The following is a 23,828-nucleotide window of genomic DNA, read 5'->3' on the forward strand; positions in this document are numbered from 1 at the left end:
ACAGCACAGCACAACACAGCACAGCACAGCACAACACAGCACAGCACAACAAAACACAGCACAGAACAGCACAGCACTACACAGCACAACACAACACAGCACAGCACAACAAAGCACAGCACAACACAGCACAGCACAACACAGCACAACACAACACAGCACAACACAACATAGCACAACACAGCACAGCACAACACAGCACAGCACAACACAGCACAACACAACATAGCACAGCACAGCACAACACAACATAGCACAGCACAGCACAACACAGCACAGCACAACACAACATAGCACAACACAGCACAGCACAGCACAACACAGCACAACACAGCACAGCACAACACAACACAGCACAACACAACACAAAACAACACACCACAGCACAACACAACAGAGCACAACACAGCACAGCACAACACAACACAACACAGCACAACACAACACAAAACAACACAACACAACACAGCACAACACAGCACAACACAACAGAGCACAACACAGCACAGCACAACACAACACAACACAGCACAACACAACACAAAACAACACAACACAGCACAACACAGCACAACACAAAACAACACAACACAACACAGCACAACACAACACAACACAACACAGAGCTCATTTCCACTAATCAGTGTGTGTGACTAAAACCTGACCAAACTCTCCCTGGCCTTTCTCTGATCTGTCCTGTTCAGGTTCTGACGGATACGACGACAGGACATGACTTAGTGAAGCGGAATCTCGTTAATAATATAGTTATAACATTGTTATTATTCTTTTGTACAATGGAATAAATGCTCTGATAAACAGCTGAGAGTTTTCTGTCATCAAAAGATTCCCAGCTTCACTCGGTCTGTACTTGTCATGAAAGCTTGTGCTGCAGCGGGGAAAAAAACTGGAGATGTGTTCCAACTTTGTGCTGAGAGTTTCCAGATGTGAGGAACACATGTGTGTGTGTGTGTGTGTGTGTGTGTGTGTGTGTGTGTGTGTGTGTGTGTGTGTGTGTGTGTGTGTGTGTGTGTGTGTGTGTGTGTGTATCCTCTGCTCTTCTCTGGAACGAGAGAAAATAGACGCCTATGAAACATCTCCACCCTGTCCACATTACAGTCCCAAAGCATCGAATTACATGTGTGTGTGTGTGTGTGTGTGTGTGTGTGTGTGTGTGTGTGTGTGTGTGTGTGTGTGTGTGTGTGTGTGTGTGTGTGTGTGTGTGTGTGTGTGTTTCTTCCCTCCTCCATAGCATACTGACACTGTAGGTGGTGGGTTGTACTTTTTTTTTTTTGCCCCAAGTGGGAGGATTCAGGATCTCAGCCAAGATGTGACAGCAGCGGAGGAAGGTCGAGCACCAAATTGCTAAAGAGAAGGAGAAAGGAGCGGCTGAAATGGCGGAACAGGTAATGTTTTTTCCTTCTTCTTGTTCTTCTTCTCTTTTGTTTTGTTTTTTTTTAATGTTTTTGACATTCACTGCTAAACTACGAGAATCCGTCGAACGACAAATAAATGAACCAGACTTCAACTTGCTTTGCTTGAAGAATAAAAAAAAGTTGTTGAGAAAAACAGCTCAGGGCTGTGAGAGGAATTTTTTTCCCCTCAGACGTGAACGCCAGCTCGACCTTCCTAGAATTACGCTTCGTTTTCTTCGGAAAGGTAAAAGGTCCTTCGGAAAAAAAAGGAGAAGTGTATTATCGGTCAGCGTAGCTACGTGTCACCTACAGCAAGCATGTCAGGAATTCTCTGTGGACCAGATAAAGCCAGAGGATCGATGCTGCCTTGCACACACACGCTGCGATCGGCGCGCAATCCGGATTCTCGTCCGCTTAAACTTTTTTCTCTGTGCTTTTTGTCCGTTTTTTTTACTTGTCTTTGATCAGATGATCAGAAGGAGCGAAGTGAGGTGAAGGTTTCTAAGGACTCGCGAGTCTTTTAGTGGATATGACCTTCTGCATTTTATGAATTCATTCCAATCATGTTAATTGAGGCCATATGCTCCTTCCACTGGGCGTCTCTCCATTGTGTGTGTGTGTGTGTGTGTGTGTGTGTGTGTGTGTGTGTGTGTGTGTGTGTGTGTGTGTGTGTGTGTGTGTGTGTAAATGGAAAGCATGAGGAATCAATCAGTTCATCTGCATTCTTTCACAGAAGGCACCATGTTTTGTTTGATTCTCACAAAGAAGAAACGGACCTGAGGTCAAAGACCAGTGGTCACTTTATTAGGAACACCTGGAAGTTCATGCAGTTATCCAAAGTGTGTACATGCATAGAAAATAAAAACACACACATACACAAACACACACACACACACACACACACACACACACACACACACAGATCGGCATTTAACACATCGTGGTCAGTGGTGCAGAATCCTACATTTAAGATTTTCTTGGATTTACACGCACGACCGTTTCGTCATCTGGATCTGTTCTCGTAATGGTTCTGTGAGCAGAAACGTCTTGACGACGACAGAACTCTGAGGAGACCGGGTGAAGATCGTCGCTCTTATATATCCATGCCGATCGTGTTCCTGTTGAACGAGCCCAAAATAGGACTTTGAGGCTACACTGTGGCTCAAACTGGATAAGACTGGAACATTTCTGATTTGGATTAAATCGTAGAAATGTTGAGCTACAAACATGAGACCTTCCTGCAACTACACAAATCTATTATTGATTCAAATATTGATTATTACTGAATAATATTCATCTAGATGACAGACAGTAAAGCTTCTTAAAGCTCCAGGTTCATTCCAACACACCAGACTGAACCTGAGCTGAATGTAAAAGCATCTCAGAGCGCCTCTCATGGCCTGCTCACATACACCCGGGAACTGTGTTCACGTCACAGATTAAAAACTCTGACACTGGACCTGACAATGCGAGCGTTTTGTTCTGGCAGTGAGCTCCAGTGGGTCTACGGTCGACTCGAGCCATGTGTGTGTGTGTGTGTAGGAGCATGAGGCTTGGAGACCAGGCTCGACTGGTTTAAACAGCACTGTCGTTTCCCCTCTGAGGCCTAGAGAGATCAGGATATGATGTTTTCGGGCTCAGGTGTGTCTGTGGGTAAACAGTGTGCAGGGGGGCGGGGCTATCTCAGCTCGACCTGCAGGTATTACAGGTATGGTGATGGTGCGCCTCGAGGCTATTCGAATGTCAACTGTTTGAAGACTGTTTCAATCTGTGAGGAGAAGGTTTGTGAGGGAGAAGTAGTGTGTGTGTGTGTGTGTGTGTGTGTGTGTGTGTGTAGGTGGGTGTGCGTCTTTTCTCCTCCTCTATTAAACTATTTTATTTTAAGTTTGTAGATTCTAAAGATTGATACTAAAGCCTGTCTCGCTCTCTTTCTCTCTCTCTCCTTCTTTCTCTCTCTCTACCGCTGTCTGTCTTATTTCTTCTCTTCCTCTCTCTCATTCTGTCTCTTTCTCCCTCCCTCTGTCTTTCTCTCCCTTTGTCAATCTCTCTCCCTCCCTTTCTCTCTCTCTCTCCCTCTGTCTCTTTCTCCCTCCCTCTGTCTCTCTTTCCCTTTGTCAATCTCTCTCCCTCTATCTCTTTCTCTCTCCCTCTGTCTCTCTCTCATTCAGTTTTCAGACCTGGAGAAGGCCATCAACACTCTGGTCACAAACTTCCACTCTGCTTCGGCTGATAAAGCCCCCACGCTCAAGACGGATGAATTTAAGAGTCTTCTCTCCTCACAGCTGCCCAACCTGGTGAAGGTAAAGAACCTGCCCTGATTCTTGCCCCACACAGACAGGGTGCGGCTGCAGCTCTCTGACTGGAAACTCTAAACCAGTGTGTATGGCACTGCCACCTGGCTGTCCTGTAATATGCCGATATCCTTTTTAGCCTCGGTGGTTAAACACGTCAGACAGCGAGCGAGGCTGAAGACCGACGGAATGAAGGGAAAGGAAAGAGTTCAGGCTGCTGTAGGGGGTTCGGTTTGTGTTGCGGTCGCAGGCTGCCTCGGAATAACGTGGAATTTTTGCGAAGGAGGAAAAAAAGTGGGGATGGAATTACAGGTCGAAAAACGAACGTACGAAGCTTTGCGAACGTTTTTTAACAGAATAAAGCGACACGTTCAGACTTAGTGTCAGTGTCAGTGTTGAAGGTTAATCCTCAGTGACAGGAAACAGGAAATGAGCCAGAAAACCAGAAGCATGACCAGGAGACCCTGCAGGACTTTTCTCTCACACTGCAATGTGTTTACTGACATTTAGCTTCAGACGGTTTCCACAGTGTTCATTCGTTTGCACTGACGCACTCTTTCCTTTCACTGTTCTGTGACACGAACTCGATCTCTTTACTCACTCCATATGAACTCAAACCCACTGACGCTGGGCTTTAGGAGAATCCGATAGTGAGGATCAGTGTATAACGATGTGAGGAATCAGGGCTGGTGTTAAACTGCAGGTCTCTCATTCACACTGCCACACTGCAGAAACAGCTCAGGACATTTAACTGCTTCTGTTTACAAACTGCTTCCTGTCTGTTTCTCTCACGTCATGTTCATGTCAAGTTAAATACAGTGGTGTACAAGTTCACTTAGGCTTCTACACACACACAAAAAAAATCTAAAACGCAGATTGATTAATGAATTATTTTATCATGAATTTATTAATCGCTTAATTAATTGCTTAATAAATTAAATAATTAACCGGTTGATTCATGTTTTAGGTTTTTTTTCTGTTATTAATTATAATATATTCTATTAATTAATCGATTAATTAATCGATTAATTAATAAATAAATATAAATCCAGAAGGAAAAGTGAAAGTTTCAGTCTGAGGAATCAAATTTAGGTCTGTTTGATTAGATCTTGTGTGTGTGTGTGTGTGTGTGTGTGTGTGTGTGTGTGTGTGTGTGTGTGTGTGTGTGTGTGTGTTCACATTTCAGACTGGAGGCACTGACGCAGGGTTCGGGGAGGTGCTGAAGCAGATGGGGGTGAAGGATGGAGAGGGAGTATCCTTCAAACACTTCTGGAACCTGATCCAGAGCTTGGCCTCGTCCCAGTTCGGCCTCATGAGCCATGAGAAAGTGTCCAAATGCACCTGCCTTCTACTGTGAGCCGTCGCTCTTCAGTCAAGATAGAGCGATGAATTTCATGGTTTCTAGCCAACAAATATCTCTCTCTCCATCTCTCTCCATCTCTCTCTCTCCTCTTGTTCTTTCTCAGAACACTAATTGAACGATTTTCCAGTAAAAAGATCCACTACAAGTCATTTCATTTCCTCTGACCAAAACTAGATCGTCTAAAGGGACCACGAACGTTAAACTGTACTTTAATTCATGATCAACTGGAGTTTTGTAAAAAAAAAGAACACATAAAAATAAATAAGTAAATAAATAAATGTTTTGTTTTCCAGAATGTTTGTAACTGAAATTGATAGCGAGAGCTTTTCTACATGTAACATCTAACAATGTATCGTGTTGTGATTAATGTGTGTTTGTGTAACAGTGCTGTTCTACTTCCTGTTTTTACAATACACTAAAGGTTTGTTACACCTGCTCAGAGAAGAGTTCTGATGTTTTTAACTATTGTACAGACAGACGGACAGACAGATAATAGATGGACAGACAGACAGACATATGATAGATGGATTGACAGATGGACAGACTGACAGACAGACAGACAGACAGACAGATAGATGATTGATGGATAGACAGACGGACAGACAGACAGACAGATGATAGATGGATAGACAGACAGAGAGAGGGGGAGAGAGAGAGGGCAAGGGAGAGAGAAAGAGACAGAGGGAGAGAAATTGACAAAGGGAGAGAGAGACAGAGGGAGGGAGAAAGAGACAGGTTCTGACGGATACGACGACAGGACACGACTTGATGAAGAGGAATCTCGTTAATAATATAGTTATAACATTTTGTTACACCTGCTCAGAGAAGAGTTCTGATGTTTTTAACTATTGTACAGACAGACAGACAGACAGACAGACAGACAGACAGACAGACAGACAGACAATAGATGGACAGACAGACAGACAGACATATGATGGATGGATTGACAGACGGACAGACAGACAGACAGATAGATGATTGATGGATAGACAGGCAGACAGACAGACAGATAGAAAGATGATAGATGGATAGACAGACAGATGGACAGACAGACATATAATAGATGGACAGACAGACAGACAGACAGACAGACAGACAGATAGATGATTGATGGACGGACAGACAGACAGACAGACAGACAGATGGATAGATGATTGATGGACGGACAGACAGACAGACAGACAGACAGATAGATGATTGATGGACGGACAGACAGACAGACAGACAGACAGACAGACAGACAGACAGATAGATAGATAGATAGATAGATAGATAGATAGATAGATAGATAGATAGATAGATAGATAGATAGATAGATAGATAGACAGACAGATAGACAGACAGATTAACAGATATATAGACAGACAGACAGAGATAGTCCTGCTGTCCCCCAATGTTCAGGGTCTAGGTGTGCAGTACTGAGACACTTGGGCTCTGACAGGACAAATTAAAAAGACCAAAATAATCACTATTCAAAAAAGGATGAGGGAAACACATCACACTTCAGCTTAGGAACACACACAATAGAAAACTGCAGTACAGTTACTTAGGACTGAAAATGAGCTTCACAGTAAATGTCATTATTGCAGTGAATGAGCTGATAGAGAAAGCATGCAGGGGAAAGCATGCAAAAAACTAATCCAGCTCAAACTATACGAATCGATAACTGGACCTATTCTGCTGTATGGTGGTGAGGTCTGGGGGCCGCTCACAAAACAAACTTTTACACAATGGGACAAACACACAGTGAAAATTATGCACACACAATTCTGTATTTCCATTCTACAAATCCACACAAACGCCAAAAATAACTGGGACGATTCCCATTACTGCTTAGGCAGGCAGATAAACAGACAGACAGACAGACAGACAGACAGACAGACAGACAGACAGACAGATAGATAGATAGATAGATAGATAGATAGATAGATAGATAGATAGATAGATAGATAGACAGACAGATAGACAGACAGATTAACAGATATATAGACAGACAGACAGAGATAGTCCTGCTGTCCCCCAATGTTCAGGGTCTAGGTGTGCAGTACTGAGACACTTGGGCTCTGACAGGACAAATTAAAAAGACCAAAATAATCACTATTCAAAAAAGGATGAGGGAAACACATCACACTTCAGCTTAGGAACACACACAATAGAAAACTGCAGTACAGTTACTTAGGACTGAAAATGAGCTTCACAGTAAATGTCATTATTGCAGTGAATGAGCTGATAGAGAAAGCATGCAGGGGAAAGCATGCAAAAAACTAATCCAGCTCAAACTATACGAATCGATAACTGGACCTATTCTGCTGTATGGTGGTGAGGTCTGGGGGCCGCTCACAAAACAAACTTTTACACAATGGGACAAACACACAGTGAAAATTATGCACACACAATTCTGTATTTCCATTCTACAAATCCACACAAACACCAAAACTAACTGGGACGATTCCCATTACTGCTTAGGCAGGCAGATAAACAGACAGACAGACAGACAGACAGACAGACAGACAGACAGACAGATAGATAGATAGATAGATAGATAGATAGATAGATAGATAGATAGATATAAACAACAAAAAGGAAAGAAACAATAAACAAAGAAACAGACAAGCATAAAGAAAGATGGTTAAATTTGGTGTTAAAGGAAAATAACCACAGAGGTGACGGTGTTAAGAATGTTAAGGAGAGTTTTTACTGGATTTTTTCTCTTAACACTCCTGACATCATCCTCTTATTGCTACACTTAACGTTGTATAACGTCTGTTAGCTCCAGACGATCCTTTACGTTATAGCAGCTATAAACAGTCGTTTACTCAGAAATAAAAACTGTGACATGTTACAGAGAAACCACAAAGCGTAAATAAACTCTGATTAAACACTAAGATTTCTCAGTGAACGAGTTGTTACTATAGAAACGATAACATATACACCAGTGTACTACTGTACAGTGCGATTTATGCTATAGAAAATGAATCAACGCCTTCTGACCAATCAGAATCCAGAATTTAACAGCGCAGTCGTCGAAATAGAGGGCGTGCGTAGGAAAGCGACGCACCCCGTGACGTCATGCTTAGGTCGTACTCTGATTGGCTGGCTTGAACAGTGGCTGTATTAGGAAGAAGAAGGCAGCCATTTTCGTGAGGTCGAAAGGTAAGTCTTTACACGTATTTACGAATACTGTATTTCAGTTGAGGTTTAAAGACATTCATTAACGGGACATTAAAGCAAAGAAAAATAATGGCAGGAACGTATGTACACATAAACACAACACTGACGCAGCGTAGCTAGCACGCTTAGATACATAATGAAATCCAGTCACAGCCATCTTGATGAGCATTTGGAGATACAGATCGTATCAGTCATTGACGTGGAAACGAAAAGACACATATTACCGCTCTACACGAGAGACCGATTAAAAAAAAACTGGTGGAAAACGTGGAGGAAAATATTACACAAGGCATTGGAGAGCATCAACAATGCGCAAGGACTGCGCAAATTGTGCGCAACTTGCATAATTACGCATGCGTAGATAATTACTATATATATATATATATATATATATATATATATATATATATATATATATATATATATATATATATATATATATACCAAATCCCAAATTTGAACCAAATATTATATAATGTCTCTCTCTCTCTTATAAATATTAAAACATACACACAAATATAAAAAAGTATATTTAATTATAGCGTATTGAATGTGCACTATATCCACACACTACACCTGGGGTGTACACTATATTCACACACCTGGGGTGTACACTATATCCACACACCTGGGGTGTACACTATATCCACACACCTGGGGTGTACACTATATCCACACACCTGGGGTGTACACTATATTCACACACCTGGGGTGTACACTATATCCACACACTACACCTGGGGTGTACACTATATTTACACACCTGGGGTGTACACTATATTTACACACCTGGGGTGTACACTATATTTACACACCTGGGGTGTACACTATACCCACACACCTGGGGTGTACACTATATTTACACACCTGGGGTGTACACTATATCCACACACCTGGGGTGTACACTATATTTACACACCTGGGGTGTACACTATATCCACACACCTGGGGTGTACACTATATTTACACACCTGGGGTGTACACTATATCCACACACCTGGGGTGTACACTATATCCACACACCTGGGGTGTACACTATATTCACACACCTGGGGTGTACACTATATTCACACACCTGGGGTGTACACTATATTTACACACCTGGGGTGTACACTATATTCACACACCTGGGGTGTGCACTATATTTACACACCTGGGGTGTACACTATATCCACACACCTGGGGTGTACACTATATTCACACACCTGGGGTGTACACTATATCCACACACCTGGGGTGTACACTATATTCACACACCTGGGGTGTACACTATATTCACACACCTGGGGTGTACACTATATTTACACACCTGGGGTGTACACTATATTTACACACCTGGGGTGTACACTATATTCACACACCTGGGGTGTACACTATATTCACACACCTGGGGTGTACACTATATTTACACACCTGGGGTGTACACTATATTCACACACCTGGGGTGTACACTATATTTACACACCTGGGGTGTACACTATATTTACACACCTGGGGTGTACACTATATTTACACACCTGGGGTGTACACTATACCCACACACCTGGGGTGTACACTATATTCACACACCTGGGGTGTACACTATATTCACACACCTGGGGTGTACACTATATTCACACACCTGGGGTGTACACTATATCCACACACCTGGGGTGTACACTATATTTACACACCTGGGGTGTACACTATATCTCTTTATTGTGTCTTGAGACCAAAACATAATATTCAGTATTTGTTTTGCTACATTAACTGTAGACATATTCCCCAGATGCCCAGACACTGCTCCGCCACTGGCTGCAAGTCACGTGACAACAAAGATGCTCGTTTAGCTGGAGTCACCTTTCACAGGTCAGAGCTTTTATTTTACTTACATGTCAACTTCTTCCATCAAAATGTTGATATATATTTTTACTTTGGTCAGTAGTTTCCTACATTACCCACAATGTGGTTCAACTACAGATGATTTAGCCCTCACTTCATCCCTACTTAAAGAGAGACAAGACAAGCCATAATTCATCACAACTGAGTCCAGATTTTTCACCAACATCTCTGCAACTCCTACATCAGATTACTCATTAATATGGAATTGAAAATCACTGGTAAATGTTTGAATATCTCACAGGAATTACAAAAATCTCCAATCTCCAGGATGGAGTTTCCCTTTAAAGATAGACGAACAGAAGATCCATAATCCATCACGTCCCAACATGACGTCTTCTTGCTGGCAAAATTTTTCATTTGTTTCTTGTTCGTTTTGTTGACGTTTAGGTTGCCGAAGAAGGGAAACCCTCGGCGCACCACCTGGATTGTCAATGCTCGCCGCAAAGGTCCTGGAGAAAAAGGGTTATGGGAGCCTCAGAGTGACTACATCTATTTCTGCTCCAAACATTTCACCCCTGACAGCTTCGAGCTCTCTGGAGTCAGGTGTGTGTTGCAGCTGGCATTTTTACCAATATGGAGCCTTACAGCAGCACTTTCACCTTTACCTTCATTACAAGTAAAGGGATCTAAACCACACCAACAGCTGAGGTCTAGGATTTAGGATTCATTCAGGAGCCCTTTAGTTTTAGTTCACTTAGAACAAATGATGCACTGAGTCTGAGTCTAATAAATTTGCTGAAACCCTAACTGTGACTGATTTATCTAGTCAAAATGCTTGACATTGTTTTATCTCACTTTTTTCCCTGCAGTGGATACCGCAGGCTGAAAGATGATGCCGTGCCCATGCTGGTTGAAATTCTTCCTGGGCAAAAAGGAAAGTCCTCAAGAGGAAGAGGCAAAACACGGAATGAGGATAGACAGTTGAGGTATGTCTTAGCACTGAAACAAAAATAAAGTGCTAGGCGTGGCATCTTTGTGAGCCCCAGTGTAGTAAGCATGGCATCTGTGTAAGCCCCAGTGTGGCAAGTGTGGCATCTGTGTAAGCCCCAGTGTAGTAAGCATGGCATCTGTGTAAGCCCCAGTGTGGTAAGTGTGGCATCTGTGTAAGCCCCAGTGTGGTAAGTGTGGCATCTGTGTAAGCCCCAGTGTGGTAAGTGTGGCATCTGTGTAAGCCCCAGTGTGGTAAGTGTGGCATCTGTGTAAGCCCCGGTGTGGTGAGTGTGGCATCTGTGTAAGCCCCGGTGTGGTAAGTGTGGCATCTGTGTAAGCCCCAGTGTGGTAAGTGTGGCATCTGTGTAAGCCCCAGTGTGGTAAGTGTGGCATCTGTGTAAGCCCCGGTGTGGTGAGTGTGGCATCTGTGTAAGCCCCGGTGTGGTGAGTGTGGCATCTGTGTAAGCCCCGGTGTGGTGAGTGTGGCATCTGTGTAAGCCCCGGTGTGGTGAGTGTGGCATCTGTGTAAGCCCCGGTGTGGTGAGTGTGGCATCTGTGTAAGCCCCAGTGTGGTGAGTGTGGCATCTGTGTAAGCCCCAGTGTGGTAAGTGTGGCATCTGTGTAAGCCCCAGTGTGGTGAGTGTGGCATCTGTGTAAGCCCCAGTGTGGTGAGTGTGGCATCTGTGTGAGCCCCAGTTTGGTAAGCATGGCTTCTCTGTGAGCCCCAGTGTGGTAAGTGTGGCATCTGTGTAAGCCCCAGTTTGGTAAGCATGGCTTCTCTGTGAGCCCCAGTGAGGTAGGCACGTCTTCAGTGTCAGTCCCAATGAAGATGTGGCCTCTGTGTCAGCCCAAATAAATGAAGTAGGCGTTGCCTTGGTGTCAGCCAAAGTAAAATGGGCGTGGCTTCAGTGCTAGCCCCAAGTGAAGTGTGTGGCCTTCGTGTCAGCCGCCAGTAGAGTGGACATGGCCTCCATATCAGCCCCAAAGAAGTTAAGCAGGTTTGGTCTCTGTGTCAGCACCAGTGTAGTAGGTGATGGCTCTTTTTCCTCCCGGGTGAAGTGGGCGTGTCCTGTCTGATCACCTGTAGAGAAGTACAGATACACACACCCAGTACTGTGCTAGCATTTAACAGAAATCTCTACATATGACTGTGTGTACATGTAGAAATATTTTGTCTGATCATATTTGTTTGATCTGAATTTCTCTTCAGCACCAGGAGCAGAGCTGATAAACAGAGCTCAGACAGTAAGGAGACCCAGATTAAAGTGGCTCTAGTGCACATTGTGCAAGATGAAGTAGCTGAGAGCATCAAGATCTCCAAAGAAGAACATCAAAATGAAACATCTCCGCTGTTATCTTTACCTTTACAAGAACCCGCACCTGATCAACACACAGAAATACCATCTACTCCACCTTCTCCGTCCCGTTACATGAGGCGCCTCCCTCCACCTCCTGGCTTTTACCTTGCCAAAGAACACAGTTACGCTCAGCTCTGCCCGCTGGAGTGGCGCAAACGCTACGAGAAAGCCACAGACAATTTGGAAAAGGCGCTGCGTTTGCTCAGAGCTGCCCGTCGCCGGGAAAATCGTCTCCGGCTCACGCTGCTGCGCCTTCAGGAAAGCAGACTCAAGCAGACTTTATCTCAAATGCAAGATCGACGGAAGGAGAGTCACGGAAGCCAAGGCAGGTCGAGTCAGAGTCGTCAGAGCGGGAAGCCAGCCAGATCCGGTCAGGACAGGGGTCTGGAAGCGATGGAAGAGAATGAGATGGAGCGCACGGGTGAAGAGTTACTTACAGATGAAAACTGGAGGAAGGAAGGAGCTGAAAAGCTGAGGGATGGTGTGGAGGATGAGGAAGGGTGCTGTTTTTATTGCGGACGTGGAAGAGAGGAAGAAGAAACTAAGGAAGCCAGGAATCAAGTGGGAGCTCGCAGAAGTTTAGTCTTCCAAGGCAGGAGAGGGAGAGGAAGAGGAAGAAACACATCCGACGTGTTCAGAGAGACGACACAGAACACGGCTGAAGCGAAAGTCGAGACAAAACTTCCCAATAATCCTGAGCAGCTTACCTTTCTTCACTCTCAACCTGAAATGCTCCTGCAGATGCATGCACTGCCTGGACCTACGCAATCTACATCAACTTTCCAGGAAGTCACTTCGTCACAACAGTTCCCGAGCCTCCACCTTCTGCAACCTGACCTGGGCATTCTCCATCCAGACACGGCAGCCACGGACTTGAGCGTGACCCAGAGCGAGGATGGTGGGGGTGAGGTGGGCCACGTGTTTTTGGTTCATGTGTCTTCTGAAACCAAAGAGAAGAGTGGGATTGGTGTCGGTGTTGAAGGCTCGATTCGGAAAAAACAGGCGATTGTGATGGCTGAAGAAACCTTCCAGCATGACATTATCGAACAAGGAGATGTTCCAAGTGACAACATTGGGTTGAGTCCGAGTGGACTGAGGGGTAATCAAAGTGACCAGCATACAAACATCAGAGCCGCACTGGTGGGTGGAGACGTAGCACAGAGACTGAAGGAACATCTGGAAGGTTTTCAGCTGCAGCTAAGCAGTGAATTTAGTGATTAGTTATACTAATTATAATCATCCAGTGAGTTTCTTCTCGGAGTCTGGAAACAGATGATGACAGAAGATCAGAGACACAAACAATCTTTAGAACTGTTCTGCATAGAAAAGCATTGCACAGGTTCAGAATTGGCATGAGGAGCTGGTTTCTAGCTGTTACCAATAAAGTGGATGATGAGAGTACAGCCCTTCATTGTGTGTGCTGAGTTAATGCACCTCTACTGATTAGGAACTGCGATAATAATAATAATAATAATAATAATAATAATAATAATAATAATAATATTTATGCAGATTTCATTTCATAAAGCCTCGTTTGCATAAGCAAGTGCTAATTACAGAGTTACCTGTTGTGTCTCACGTTTAATGGCTTACTAATTTTAATTACGCATGTTTAATGTGATACTTAGTGATACAGATGTGGTGTGTGTGTGTGTGTGTGTGTGTGTGTGTGTGTGTGTGTGAGAGAGAGAGGGGGGGAATAGAGAGAGAAAGAGAGGGGAGGAAGAGAGAGACAGAGGGAGAGAGAGAAATAGAGAGAAAGAGACAGTGAGAGAGAAATATAGAGAGAGAAATAGAGGGAACGAGAGAGAAAAATAGAGGGAAAGAGAGAAAGAGAAATAGACAGAGAGAGACAGAGAGAAATAGAGGGAAAGAGAGAGAGAGAAATAGAGGTAGAGAGAGAGAGAGAGAGAGAGAGAGAGAGAGAGAGAGAGAGAGAGAGAGAGAGAGATCATTTAGGACCTTTTTTCTTCTTCACCTACTTTTGGTCATTACAATTGTCTATGCGCCTGAACACCAAGTCCTGTAACTTACACGACCACCAGATGGCGCAATCTCTTTACAAATCCTCTGCAGTTAATAGAGACGAGACGTGCTTTTATTTTTCCGCACAAATGAACAGTTGTTTTTTTTTCCCCTCCAACCTGCTGATCAAACCTGTACAGATGGAGTGCACTTCAGCTTTAAGGCTCAGTGAACGAGTACAAACTTGTCCAGCTCTTTTGCAGCTGTGGGTCTAAAGTCGTGTTGTTGATTAATGACACGTTTAACGGGTCGCTAAAAGCCCAATCTCATTATGCATTATCTATTCAGTGCCTATTGTAGTTGTGCTATTCATTACAGGCTCCTCTGAATGACGCTCACAAGCCCCATCTGCATATAATGCGTCTGAGTTTCATTATAAATAAATACTCAGTGCGATTGAGGAGTCATGTGTCGACGTGCTTGAGTCGATTCGTTTGATTAAAGATTCGTCATAAAGACAGTATGTCTATACCTTTATTTCTACAGATCAAATAAACAAAACAGAGTCTGTTTTTTTTAGAGGGGAAAAAAGTGCTGTGTGTTTTTGGTTTAGTAGATTGTTTAATATGTTGATATTAATATTGTAAACAAACCAAACAAAAACAATGTGATCATGAGTAACACTGTGCGTTTTTTTAATGCACACGTTCGAGACTAAACCTGTGCGGGAAAACAATACGTGTTTAAAAATATTAGCATGAATCATATCATTATCTTTAACTCACACGGACCATCATTTAATTATAATAATAATAAAGCGAGGGAAAAAAATCAGGGATATGCAAATCTAACATCCCGCGCACGATGATCTGATTGGTCCGCGTGAGTGTGAGGCCACGCCCACACCTGCTCTGTGTATATAAAGCGGCTCCGAGGACCAGAGAGCTTTGAGTGTTACCTTGTTGTCCTTAGCTTTGGGATTTGTTTACTTTACACATGGTGGTTCAGCTGGAGACTCGATTCCGCTACAGCAGCAAGAGAATGGACACAAATCAGCCCAAACTGGAAGCTAATATTTTACTCCTCGGAGCTGAAAACGTGGGGAAATCTGGTGAGTTTGTGTTCTTTAGGACTTCACACCTATGTGATCATTATGAGTCTTAATTATGAGTCTATAACAAGTGCTTTATCACATGCATTCTGTACAGGACATTAAACATGGTTTTGTTTTCTCGTCCCTTCCTCTTCTCAGCTCTAACAGTGCGTTTCCTGACCAGAAGATTTATTGGAGAATATGGCTCTATAGGTCAGTAGAACAAAATACTTTTGTTTTTTTTCTCATCTGTCTGGAAATCTTTTGTAGATGTATTAAAGTCGAGGATCTGACCCACTTTATGTTCACTATAAAAATGTGTATTTCCTTCTTCCAGAATCCATATACAGTCATCATGACAAGATTGACGGCCGAGACATCTGCTTCAACATCTGGGACTCGCTTTCTCCACAGGTAAGGAAGCTCATTCTGGGGGTGTGTGTGTGTGTGTGTGTGTGTGTGTGTGTGTGTGTGTGTGTGTGTGTGTGTGTGTGTGTGTGTGTGTGTGTGTGTGTGTGTGTGTGTGTGTGTGTGTGTGTGTGTGTGTGTGTGTGTGTGTGTGTGTGTGTGTGTGTGTGTGTGTGTGTGTGTGTAGACCGAACTTTTGATTCTTTTTAAGGAAGTCTTTCACATCGAAGTCATGACTGGTTCAGTCCATCTAAATTCCAGGTTAATTGTAGATGTTAATGCTTGATCCAAGAGCTTGAGGTCACACAAGAGTACATCCCTGATAGAAAGGGTAACAAATAGAATAATTTATACTTCTTTCTTAATCCAAGGTATAAAAACAGGATAAATCTGGATAGATCTGTGAATTAGAGTAGTAATTTGGCTCTGAAGTCAATTTGAGTTTAAGAGCCTATTTGAGAATCTGGGTTTAAAAATAATATAAAGGCAACCCTAACAGTGTGATGTCACGTAGGTCATCTCACTTTACGATCCTTCTTTCACAGAATGCCGACGAAGAGGGTCACATAAGTGAGCGGCAGCTGCAGTGGTCTGACGGCTTCATCCTGGTGTACAGCATCTGTGACCGGGCGAGCTTTAACGTGGTGCACCAGCAGGTCCAACGCATTCGCCAAGCACAGCAGAAGCTCTCCAGCTCCGCCCCGCTCATTATCGTGGGGAATAAACGGGACCTGCAGCACCACCGTGCCGTTTCCAGCGAGGAAGGCCGTCTCCTGGCGCTCTCGGCTGACTGCGGCTTCTTCGAAATCTCTGCGGCTGAAGCGTACCACGGCGTCCTCATGGTGTTTCACGAACTGTTGGACCTGATCCGTGAGGCCAGGGCTCTCAAGAAGGGCACGGCCGGCTTCAGGGGCATCGTCAGGAGTATGTCTGCGGTTTTTGGAAGGAAGAGGACCGAATAGAACAGACTGAACCTGTTTTGTAAGAGAATACTGCGTCCACATTGGACTACGATGAACGATTATCGTATTTGGATTTGAATGCTCTGTGAATGTTCGAATTCCGAGACTCTTATCTCCGGTTCATAAGGATGATAACTCTGCCTTACACCACAGCACTGTTGAATTCTCCAATCTGATTGGTGTGTTTTTGTTTTTTTCTAGAACTTGTTTCGTAGACGTTCAACGTTTATGTATAAAGAAACTGATAAAGCAAGACCTGGTGACTGTTAATAAATGAAAGTTGTAATCGTTGGCAAACTCCTGTGATGTAAGAGAACTAATAAACCACTATGGCACGTGTAAGAGAAAAGTAATCAGCTTCACTGTTTCCTATTACAGCATGGCCTCAAGGGTTAATTCCTTACATAGTCTATAAGAAAACCCTTCATACAGAGTCATTAGGAGACCATTTCTATGCAAAGTGTGTGAGTGCGGTGCATCATGAACTTTATTATCTATGAGCAAACCACATCGCCTGGATGACGATTCTCCCCTAATAGTACTAGAGTTACAAACACACACACGCACACTTTATTTTCTCTTTCTAACTTCACTGAATCATCTGCCCACGCAGACGAGTCGTTATTCAGAGCTCAGGATCTGCCTTGAGTCAGTCGGACTCAAACCTTTGCACTCGTTTCTCACAGATCGGTGGTGTTACGTAACTTCATCGCACCCCGATGCCTCATAACATCCTCGAATGAACCTTTTACACAAATAAATTCGGCACAAATCGGTTTCCTTTGTGTTGCTGCTGTTATTTTGTATATGATGTTAATAGTACAGAGAAATATATGCTAATGGTGGTTTTATATTTAAAAAAAAAAACACATTTTTTTTCCTTCTTCTCACAGATAAATAACACAACTTACTGTTTTACTACTAATAATAATCCATAAATCTAATGCTAATCCAAAAAAAAAATGTTGTTGAAGCTGATTTAAGTAAAAATGGGTGATGTGGCATCATATGAAGAAGACACACTGACCCTGACCTCCAAAAGATAAGGTGATGCTACTGTACCAGCACCATTACTTCCATTAACGCTTCATTACTGGGATCAGCGTGTTCGCTGTGGGGACGAGATGCGATGAGTCCGAGTTTGCTCTCTTCGGGTCGGACACTTACCCTGGGTCATCGTGTTACTAATCTAACACTGAAAAATGGAGATATAAAAAATGATCCAAGCTAAAAGAGAAAGAAGTCGAAGAAATATTTTCTGAATTATAAACTGACACAAAAAGACAAAGATGACTTAGTTTTACTTTTGATGTATCGGAGCACTAAAGCGCTGTCATGGGAAATAATCAGCAGGTTTAGGCAGCATGGAGCAGGCAGCACACGTAGTGTTTCAGCAGGAACATTCCAGAAATGTGTGTTTGTGTGCATCAATAAGCCCGAGATTAAAATAACTGCTCTCACTGCAAGTCAACAAGCCAGAGCCAACCTTGACGTTACACCACACACACACACACACACACACGTGCGGTGTTAAGACAAGAGCGAGGAAAAGGAGGGTCCTCTGGGTAAAACCCGCTACTGTGTAGGCGTTCACGGTGGAAACGGTTGGCATGGCGATGGCCACGGAAACCCTGGGTGCTGGATGGTGTTTGTCATCTTCTGACATCACGAGAGCCTACATCAAAACACAAACCTCAGGGACAAACGTCCAGATTATGGCCCCGCTACTCCTACACACGCTCTGTGTGTATGTGTGTGTGTGTGTGTGTGTGTGTGTGTGTGTGTGTGTGTGTGTGTGTGTGTGTGTGTGTGTGTTAATTAAACAGCACATGATTTAAACTTCATTGTGTTGCTTTGGATATGATAAAGAAATAATCAATAGTTTAAAAAAGAAAGAAAAAAATATATGATTAAACAAAGAAAGATGTTCATTATTATAAAAACAAAAGAAAAAAGGAATCAATGTTTTGTAAAAGAAAAGAAAGAAATATTTAAAAAGAAAAAAGTTTATCATTTAAAAAGGAAAGGAAAAAATACATTTTTGATTTAGGAAAATAGAAAGAAATGAGTTTCTGCTATAAAAATGGGAAGAGAGAAATTTAGGATTTAAAAAAGAATGAAAGAAACCTTTTATAGAAAAAGAAAGAAAAAAGAATTCTATGATTTAAATATGCAAAGAAGGAAAATCAATGATTTAAAGAATTTAAAAAAGGAAGTAATTTTTTTATCTGAGAAAAAAGGAACGAAAAAAGTTTCTGGGTTTTTTTTTTTAAAAAAAGAAGAGAAAGAGAAAGAAAATCTTTTATTTAAAACTATTTATTTTAAGAAATCAAGGATTTTGAAAGGAATCATTTTTATGACAAAATTATCTACTAACGTCCAAAATAAATTCTATAAATAGTTTTAGTACATCTAAATAAACTGTCTCTCCTGCAGCGCTGCTGAATCTCGGTCCTGATTGGTGGGAGTGTGATGAGTCCGTTAGCTCTGACACTAACACAGCCTCACATCACAGATCAACACGGCCATGAGGAAATGACATGGAGTTTTCTGTACTGTGGGTTTATAACAGGAGTCTCCAGTTAAAGCTCTCCTGTTTCTCTGGAACATGACACCATCCCTGTTTCTGTCGTCTTTATATTAATAAGTAGTGATGTTCACGTCTGGAGTGAACACACTTGTGTCCTTATTAACACTGTGGTAAATAATTATTTCATTGATGACAAAAATCATCGGTCAGAAAAAACTCAGAGGTTAAAGAGGCTAAAGAGAAGAGCAGAGTGTGGAGCAGAGTCTGGAAATTAGTGCCTCCATAATGGGATTATGGGGCAGGAGGAGGCTGGAGACACACAGAGCGAGAGCAGCCTGTGTACCTGTGTGAACTCTCACGTACAGAGCCAAGAGCTGCTGAATGTCAAGAGCTCTTCACCTCATTACAAGAAAAGAAGCTGTGCTGGAGTCCCACATTCACCTGGTTTAACACACACACACACACACACACACACACACACACACACACACACACAAACATACACACCCTCACACACACTCAAACAAACAGACACACACACACACACACATTCTCACACAAACACACACACACACACACACACACATATTGACACACCCTCACACACACTCTCACATCCGCACACACATTTATTTTGATGATATGTTTATTCCTTGTTATCTGTCCTGAGGTGAAACAGTCAGATAAAGAGAAACCTTCTACAGGAACACAGAAGGCGGTGCTGAGCGCAGACTGAACCTGCAGCTTGCTTTATTATCACTGTATCGTAACTGAGACATTTCCTCCTCCATGTTCTTATGAAACTCAGCACACTCTGTTATTGTTCACAGATCAGCTCCACGGCGGTGCTGATAATGCACTGAAGCTAATTGTTAGACCAGACAGGGACGTGTAGCTAGTTAGCTAGCTAACTTTGGCTAACTGAAACCCAGAACTGGTGGTGAAGGCACAGTTTGATAAATTACTGAGAAAATTTCCAACCTGTAAATGTAAGTCCTGTAATAAATGCCAGCTGGTCAACCAGAGTAGCTATGTGCTAATAAGTAACATGCTAATTAAGACTAGCTTTTGTAATGAGGAAAGTAATGGCACCCTTTTAGAAGGGGAGATAGACACTGAAATCCCATAAGAAGCATTATAAGGAGAAAAGAGGTAGGGTTCAAATTACCACAAGCATATACTGCCTAATTTGCATATCATGCATATTCATAGGTTGAAAATTTCTGAGCATTAAAATGTCTTATTCTTCATGATATTATTTGAATAAATAGCTTATGGAAATCCTGTTAGGTAAAGTGGGGTGAACACACACACACACACACACACACACACACACACACACACACACACACACACACACACACACACACACACACACACACACACCTTCTTTTTGCACAGATAAAAGGTGGAAATTGGATTAAAGGAGCAGATCTAATCAGAATCAAGGAGACGGCTGAGAGAGAACAGTGAGACGTCTTGACCCACCATCACCTTATAAAGAACCATTCAACTCGCACCGCCTCACTGCAGCTGAGAAGAGACGAGGAAGAGCATCCTGTAGAGCCGCCGCTGCTCCATCACTACACACACAGCACATGAACACTTCCTCCTTTTACACTTTATCCTTTTACACTCTCTCCTTCTACACTTCCTTCTTTAAACCAACAAAGATGAAAACACTGAGATTTTCACAATACAGGCTGTTTAATAAGAGTTGATGTTGTGTCTCTGTCTGGGTTTAGAAATAAAAACTGCATAGAAATATCACAAATAATAATAATAATAATAATAATAAGAAGAAGAAGAAGAAGAAGAAGAAGAAGAAGAAGAAGAAGAATTATGATAAAATTATGATGATAATATTCTCACTCACTCACTCACTCACTCATTTTCTACCGCTTATCCGAACTTCTTGGGTCACGGGGAGCCTGTGCCTATCTCAGGCGTCATCGGGCATGGACGGAGTGCCAACCCATCACAGGGCACACACACACTCACATTCACTCACACACACACACTACGGACAATTTTCCAGTGATGCCAATCAACCTACCATGCATGTCTTTGGACCGGGGGAGGAAACCGGAGTACCCGGAGGAAACCCCTGAGGCACGGGGAGAACATGCAAACTCCACACACACAAGGCAAAGGTGGGAATCGAACCCCCAACCCTGGAGGTGTGAGGCGAACGTGCTAACCACTAAGCCACCGTGTCCCCCTCAAACAAGTAATAAATAGTAAAAATATATATATATATATTAATATACAGTTATCTAACCCCTAATCATTTACATAGATTTATAGTGCAGCCTGAGATCATGTGGAACGAGCACTTCTGAGTGAATCGGATTTGAAACAGGGTAGATTTTGAACCTATAAGCAGAAGCTCAGACTAGGTGAAGCTGCAGCTCACTGACTGGAGGTTGGGGCAGTTTCAGTGTGTACACGACCCCCTGCAGAGGGTTTAATCATCAAACTACACAGTAAACTAGTAAGAGAACGCAGGTTTTCCTTACACCCAGAAAATACTGTATAATCTCACACACTCTTATCTTTTATTTTCACCTCACTAATTAAAATCCTTACAACATTTTGCTCTCTATTTTGTGCTCAAACATAAAGTATGATACGAGTCTAAATGAAGTCATAAGGGTTATTACATGAGTACATGAGTCATAAGTACATATTATCTGTGTTTATCCAGTCAGGGTCTGTTTTTTTTCCCTCAGAAAAAAAAGCAATATGCTGCTAACGGTCCACAAAATGAGGACAGAAATCTACTTCATTCCTAAATATGTGGAATTTCAATTTCGTCTCGCTATCCATAATTACTAGAAACTGTTACTATGGCAACCATAATTATATCAAGATCTTCCAGCAGGAGGTTGAAAAAATTATATACACAGACAGCCCTTACATAAGAATATAAAGAACAAATATATCGGCAGAAGAAACGGCGTCTTCGATAGAAGTAAAGTTTCAACATATTGCATCCTGAGGACCTTCGTGTGAGTTTATTTTGAGGAAAGCTTTTATATTTTCTTTTATCTTTCTTTTTTAGTCACAATAACGAATAACACCTGTAAAAACAGGTGAATTTAAAGGTGGCGGTGATGCTCCTTTATTAAGGGTGCCAATAATTTCGCACCTTCAAAAAAAAACAAAAAAAAAACAAAGTGATCATTTTGTTCTGACTCTCTGTGTTATTTAGGTGTTTGAGGTGAGCTAGCAGTATTTCTAGCATATTGTTAGAAGCTAGCTAGTCAGCATTAGCTAGCAATTTGACTAGCATTACATTGTGTGTCATGTATTAGCTGGTAGAAAACATTCTGATATTAAAATACAGGCAGGTTTTTACAACTAGCATCAGCTCACTGAATTGTGATGAGGTCTTGATTTCCAGTCACGGATGCCAAGTGAGTTTTTTGAGGTTAAAGAGGTTAAAATTGGTAAGATGTGGTTATTTTTTAATGGAGGATGTGCAGCTTGTGATTTAAAGCACGGTTCTGTGTAAATTTTACACCTATCTATGTATTCTTCTAGGTTTTTTCACACTAACCAAGCAACTAGCGATATATAAAGCATTTAGAGTGATGTGAGGTAAACATTTTTTTCATGTTAATAATTCTAAGAAAATGCTAATGCTAATAACAACGCTAACACCAAACGATATACGTGAGCAAAGGTCAGAAAGTGATGTATTCAGTGGAAAACCACAGACTTCTGTGTGTGTGTGTTAAAGCTTGGGCTAGTGCTCTGCTTTATTAGCTTTTACAGAGTGAGTGGTGAGATGTCGCAGTCTGTCAAATTCAGCGCAGGAGGAAACGCACATGGGTCTAATCTGCGCGATGCTGATAAGCGGTGCAGGTGCGGTGCCGCTGAGACGACGCCTCTGTGTAGCGGGCCTCGGATAGCATCATGGCAGGAATTTTGCACAGTAAAAGCCCGGAATGTCAGGAATGCATGTCTCATTCTGAATTTATTTACATCCTACTCTGCGTGCTAACATGACGTGGCCTGACTGAAGCTCGTTAACATTATTGTTAGGTTAATGTTCACTGCAAAGCTCAGCAGGGGGTTCAGCGGACCTTGCACTAGACTGTGTTCCTCAAACATACACGTCCTCTACACAGGCCTGTTGAGGTTAGTCATTAATCTCGAGATCTCCTGCGTCGCTAAACAAGGAGCTGCGGTCTAGCCGGCATGTGATTATTGTCTTCACGTGCTGTTTAGGGTGCCATCTAAAGGTAACACCATGTTTTTGCACTTTCAGTTCAGCCACAGACTTAATCCAGCCATTAAAACTCATCTAATCTAATGCACAAATAAGATTAGGCAGGTGATTCTAATCAAATCTGTTTAATGCTCAAAGGACTGATGCAGATCATGGAGGCCATGTACCACCTTTTAAAGCTACAGTGTGGACAATATTAAACGTAGAGGGAGAAAGAGGTTCTGTGA

The 23,828-nt window shown here is 42.5% G+C and overlaps 3 protein-coding genes across 5 annotated transcripts; all 3 read left to right on the forward strand.

The window, feature by feature from the left end:
* The first annotated feature begins 1,249 nt into the window (after window positions 1-1,249).
* s100v2 (S100 calcium binding protein V2) lies at window positions 1,250-5,502 on the forward strand. Its single transcript, XM_027177957.2, has 3 exons — window positions 1,250-1,403; window positions 3,581-3,712; window positions 4,890-5,502. Exons 1-3 carry the CDS (start codon window positions 1,392-1,394, stop codon window positions 5,058-5,060), a joined length of 315 nt encoding a protein of 104 aa, XP_027033758.1. The 5' UTR covers window positions 1,250-1,391; the 3' UTR covers window positions 5,061-5,502.
* A 2,620-nt stretch (window positions 5,503-8,122) lies between these two features.
* On the forward strand, window positions 8,123-13,809 carry thap7 (THAP domain containing 7). 3 transcript variants are annotated; one of them, XM_027177954.2, is made up of 5 exons: window positions 8,123-8,219; window positions 9,993-10,085; window positions 10,506-10,661; window positions 10,928-11,044; window positions 12,259-13,809. In XM_027177954.2, exons 2-5 carry the CDS (start codon window positions 10,006-10,008, stop codon window positions 13,625-13,627), a joined length of 1,722 nt encoding a protein of 573 aa, XP_027033755.2. In that variant the 5' UTR covers window positions 8,123-8,219; window positions 9,993-10,005; the 3' UTR covers window positions 13,628-13,809. The 3 variants fall into 3 exon arrangements, with proteins under 3 accessions (XP_027033755.2, XP_027033756.2, XP_027033757.2); XM_027177955.2 differs by having other exon boundaries at window positions 10,006-10,085; XM_027177956.2 differs by lacking the exon at window positions 8,123-8,219 and adding an exon at window positions 10,162-10,336 and having other exon boundaries at window positions 10,004-10,085.
* A 1,501-nt stretch (window positions 13,810-15,310) lies between these two features.
* Window positions 15,311-17,187, forward strand: zgc:64022 (Ras-related and estrogen-regulated growth inhibitor-like protein). Its single transcript, XM_027177862.2, has 4 exons — window positions 15,311-15,482; window positions 15,624-15,677; window positions 15,802-15,878; window positions 16,418-17,187. Exons 1-4 carry the CDS (start codon window positions 15,368-15,370, stop codon window positions 16,832-16,834), a joined length of 663 nt encoding a protein of 220 aa, XP_027033663.1. The 5' UTR covers window positions 15,311-15,367; the 3' UTR covers window positions 16,835-17,187.
* Window positions 17,188-23,828: the final 6,641 nt, after the last annotated feature.

This window comes from Tachysurus fulvidraco, chromosome 7 (genome assembly GCF_022655615.1).
Source record: "Tachysurus fulvidraco isolate hzauxx_2018 chromosome 7, HZAU_PFXX_2.0, whole genome shotgun sequence".
Classification (NCBI taxonomy): domain Eukaryota; kingdom Metazoa; phylum Chordata; class Actinopteri; order Siluriformes; family Bagridae; genus Tachysurus; species Tachysurus fulvidraco.

What these genes read in the sequence shown, in the direction of transcription:
- s100v2 (XM_027177957.2), top strand. An exon ending in AGCTGCCCAACCTGGTGAAG is followed by an intron (nt 3,713 to 4,889) that starts GTAAAGAACCTG and finishes TTCACATTTCAG; the next exon opens with ACTGGAGGCACTGACGCAGG.
- thap7 (XM_027177954.2), top strand. Translation starts at nt 10,006, where the DNA reads ATGCCCAGACACTGCTCCGCCACTGGCTGCAAGTCACGTGACAACAAA. An exon ending in GCTGGAGTCACCTTTCACAG is followed by an intron (nt 10,086 to 10,505) that starts GTCAGAGCTTTT and finishes GTTGACGTTTAG; the next exon opens with GTTGCCGAAGAAGGGAAACC. An exon ending in TTCGAGCTCTCTGGAGTCAG is followed by an intron (nt 10,662 to 10,927) that starts GTGTGTGTTGCA and finishes TTTTCCCTGCAG; the next exon opens with TGGATACCGCAGGCTGAAAG.
- zgc:64022 (XM_027177862.2), top strand. Translation starts at nt 15,368, where the DNA reads ATGGTGGTTCAGCTGGAGACTCGATTCCGCTACAGCAGCAAGAGAATG. An exon ending in TGGAGAATATGGCTCTATAG is followed by an intron (nt 15,678 to 15,801) that starts GTCAGTAGAACA and finishes TCCTTCTTCCAG; the next exon opens with AATCCATATACAGTCATCAT. An exon ending in GGGACTCGCTTTCTCCACAG is followed by an intron (nt 15,879 to 16,417) that starts GTAAGGAAGCTC and finishes CTTCTTTCACAG; the next exon opens with AATGCCGACGAAGAGGGTCA.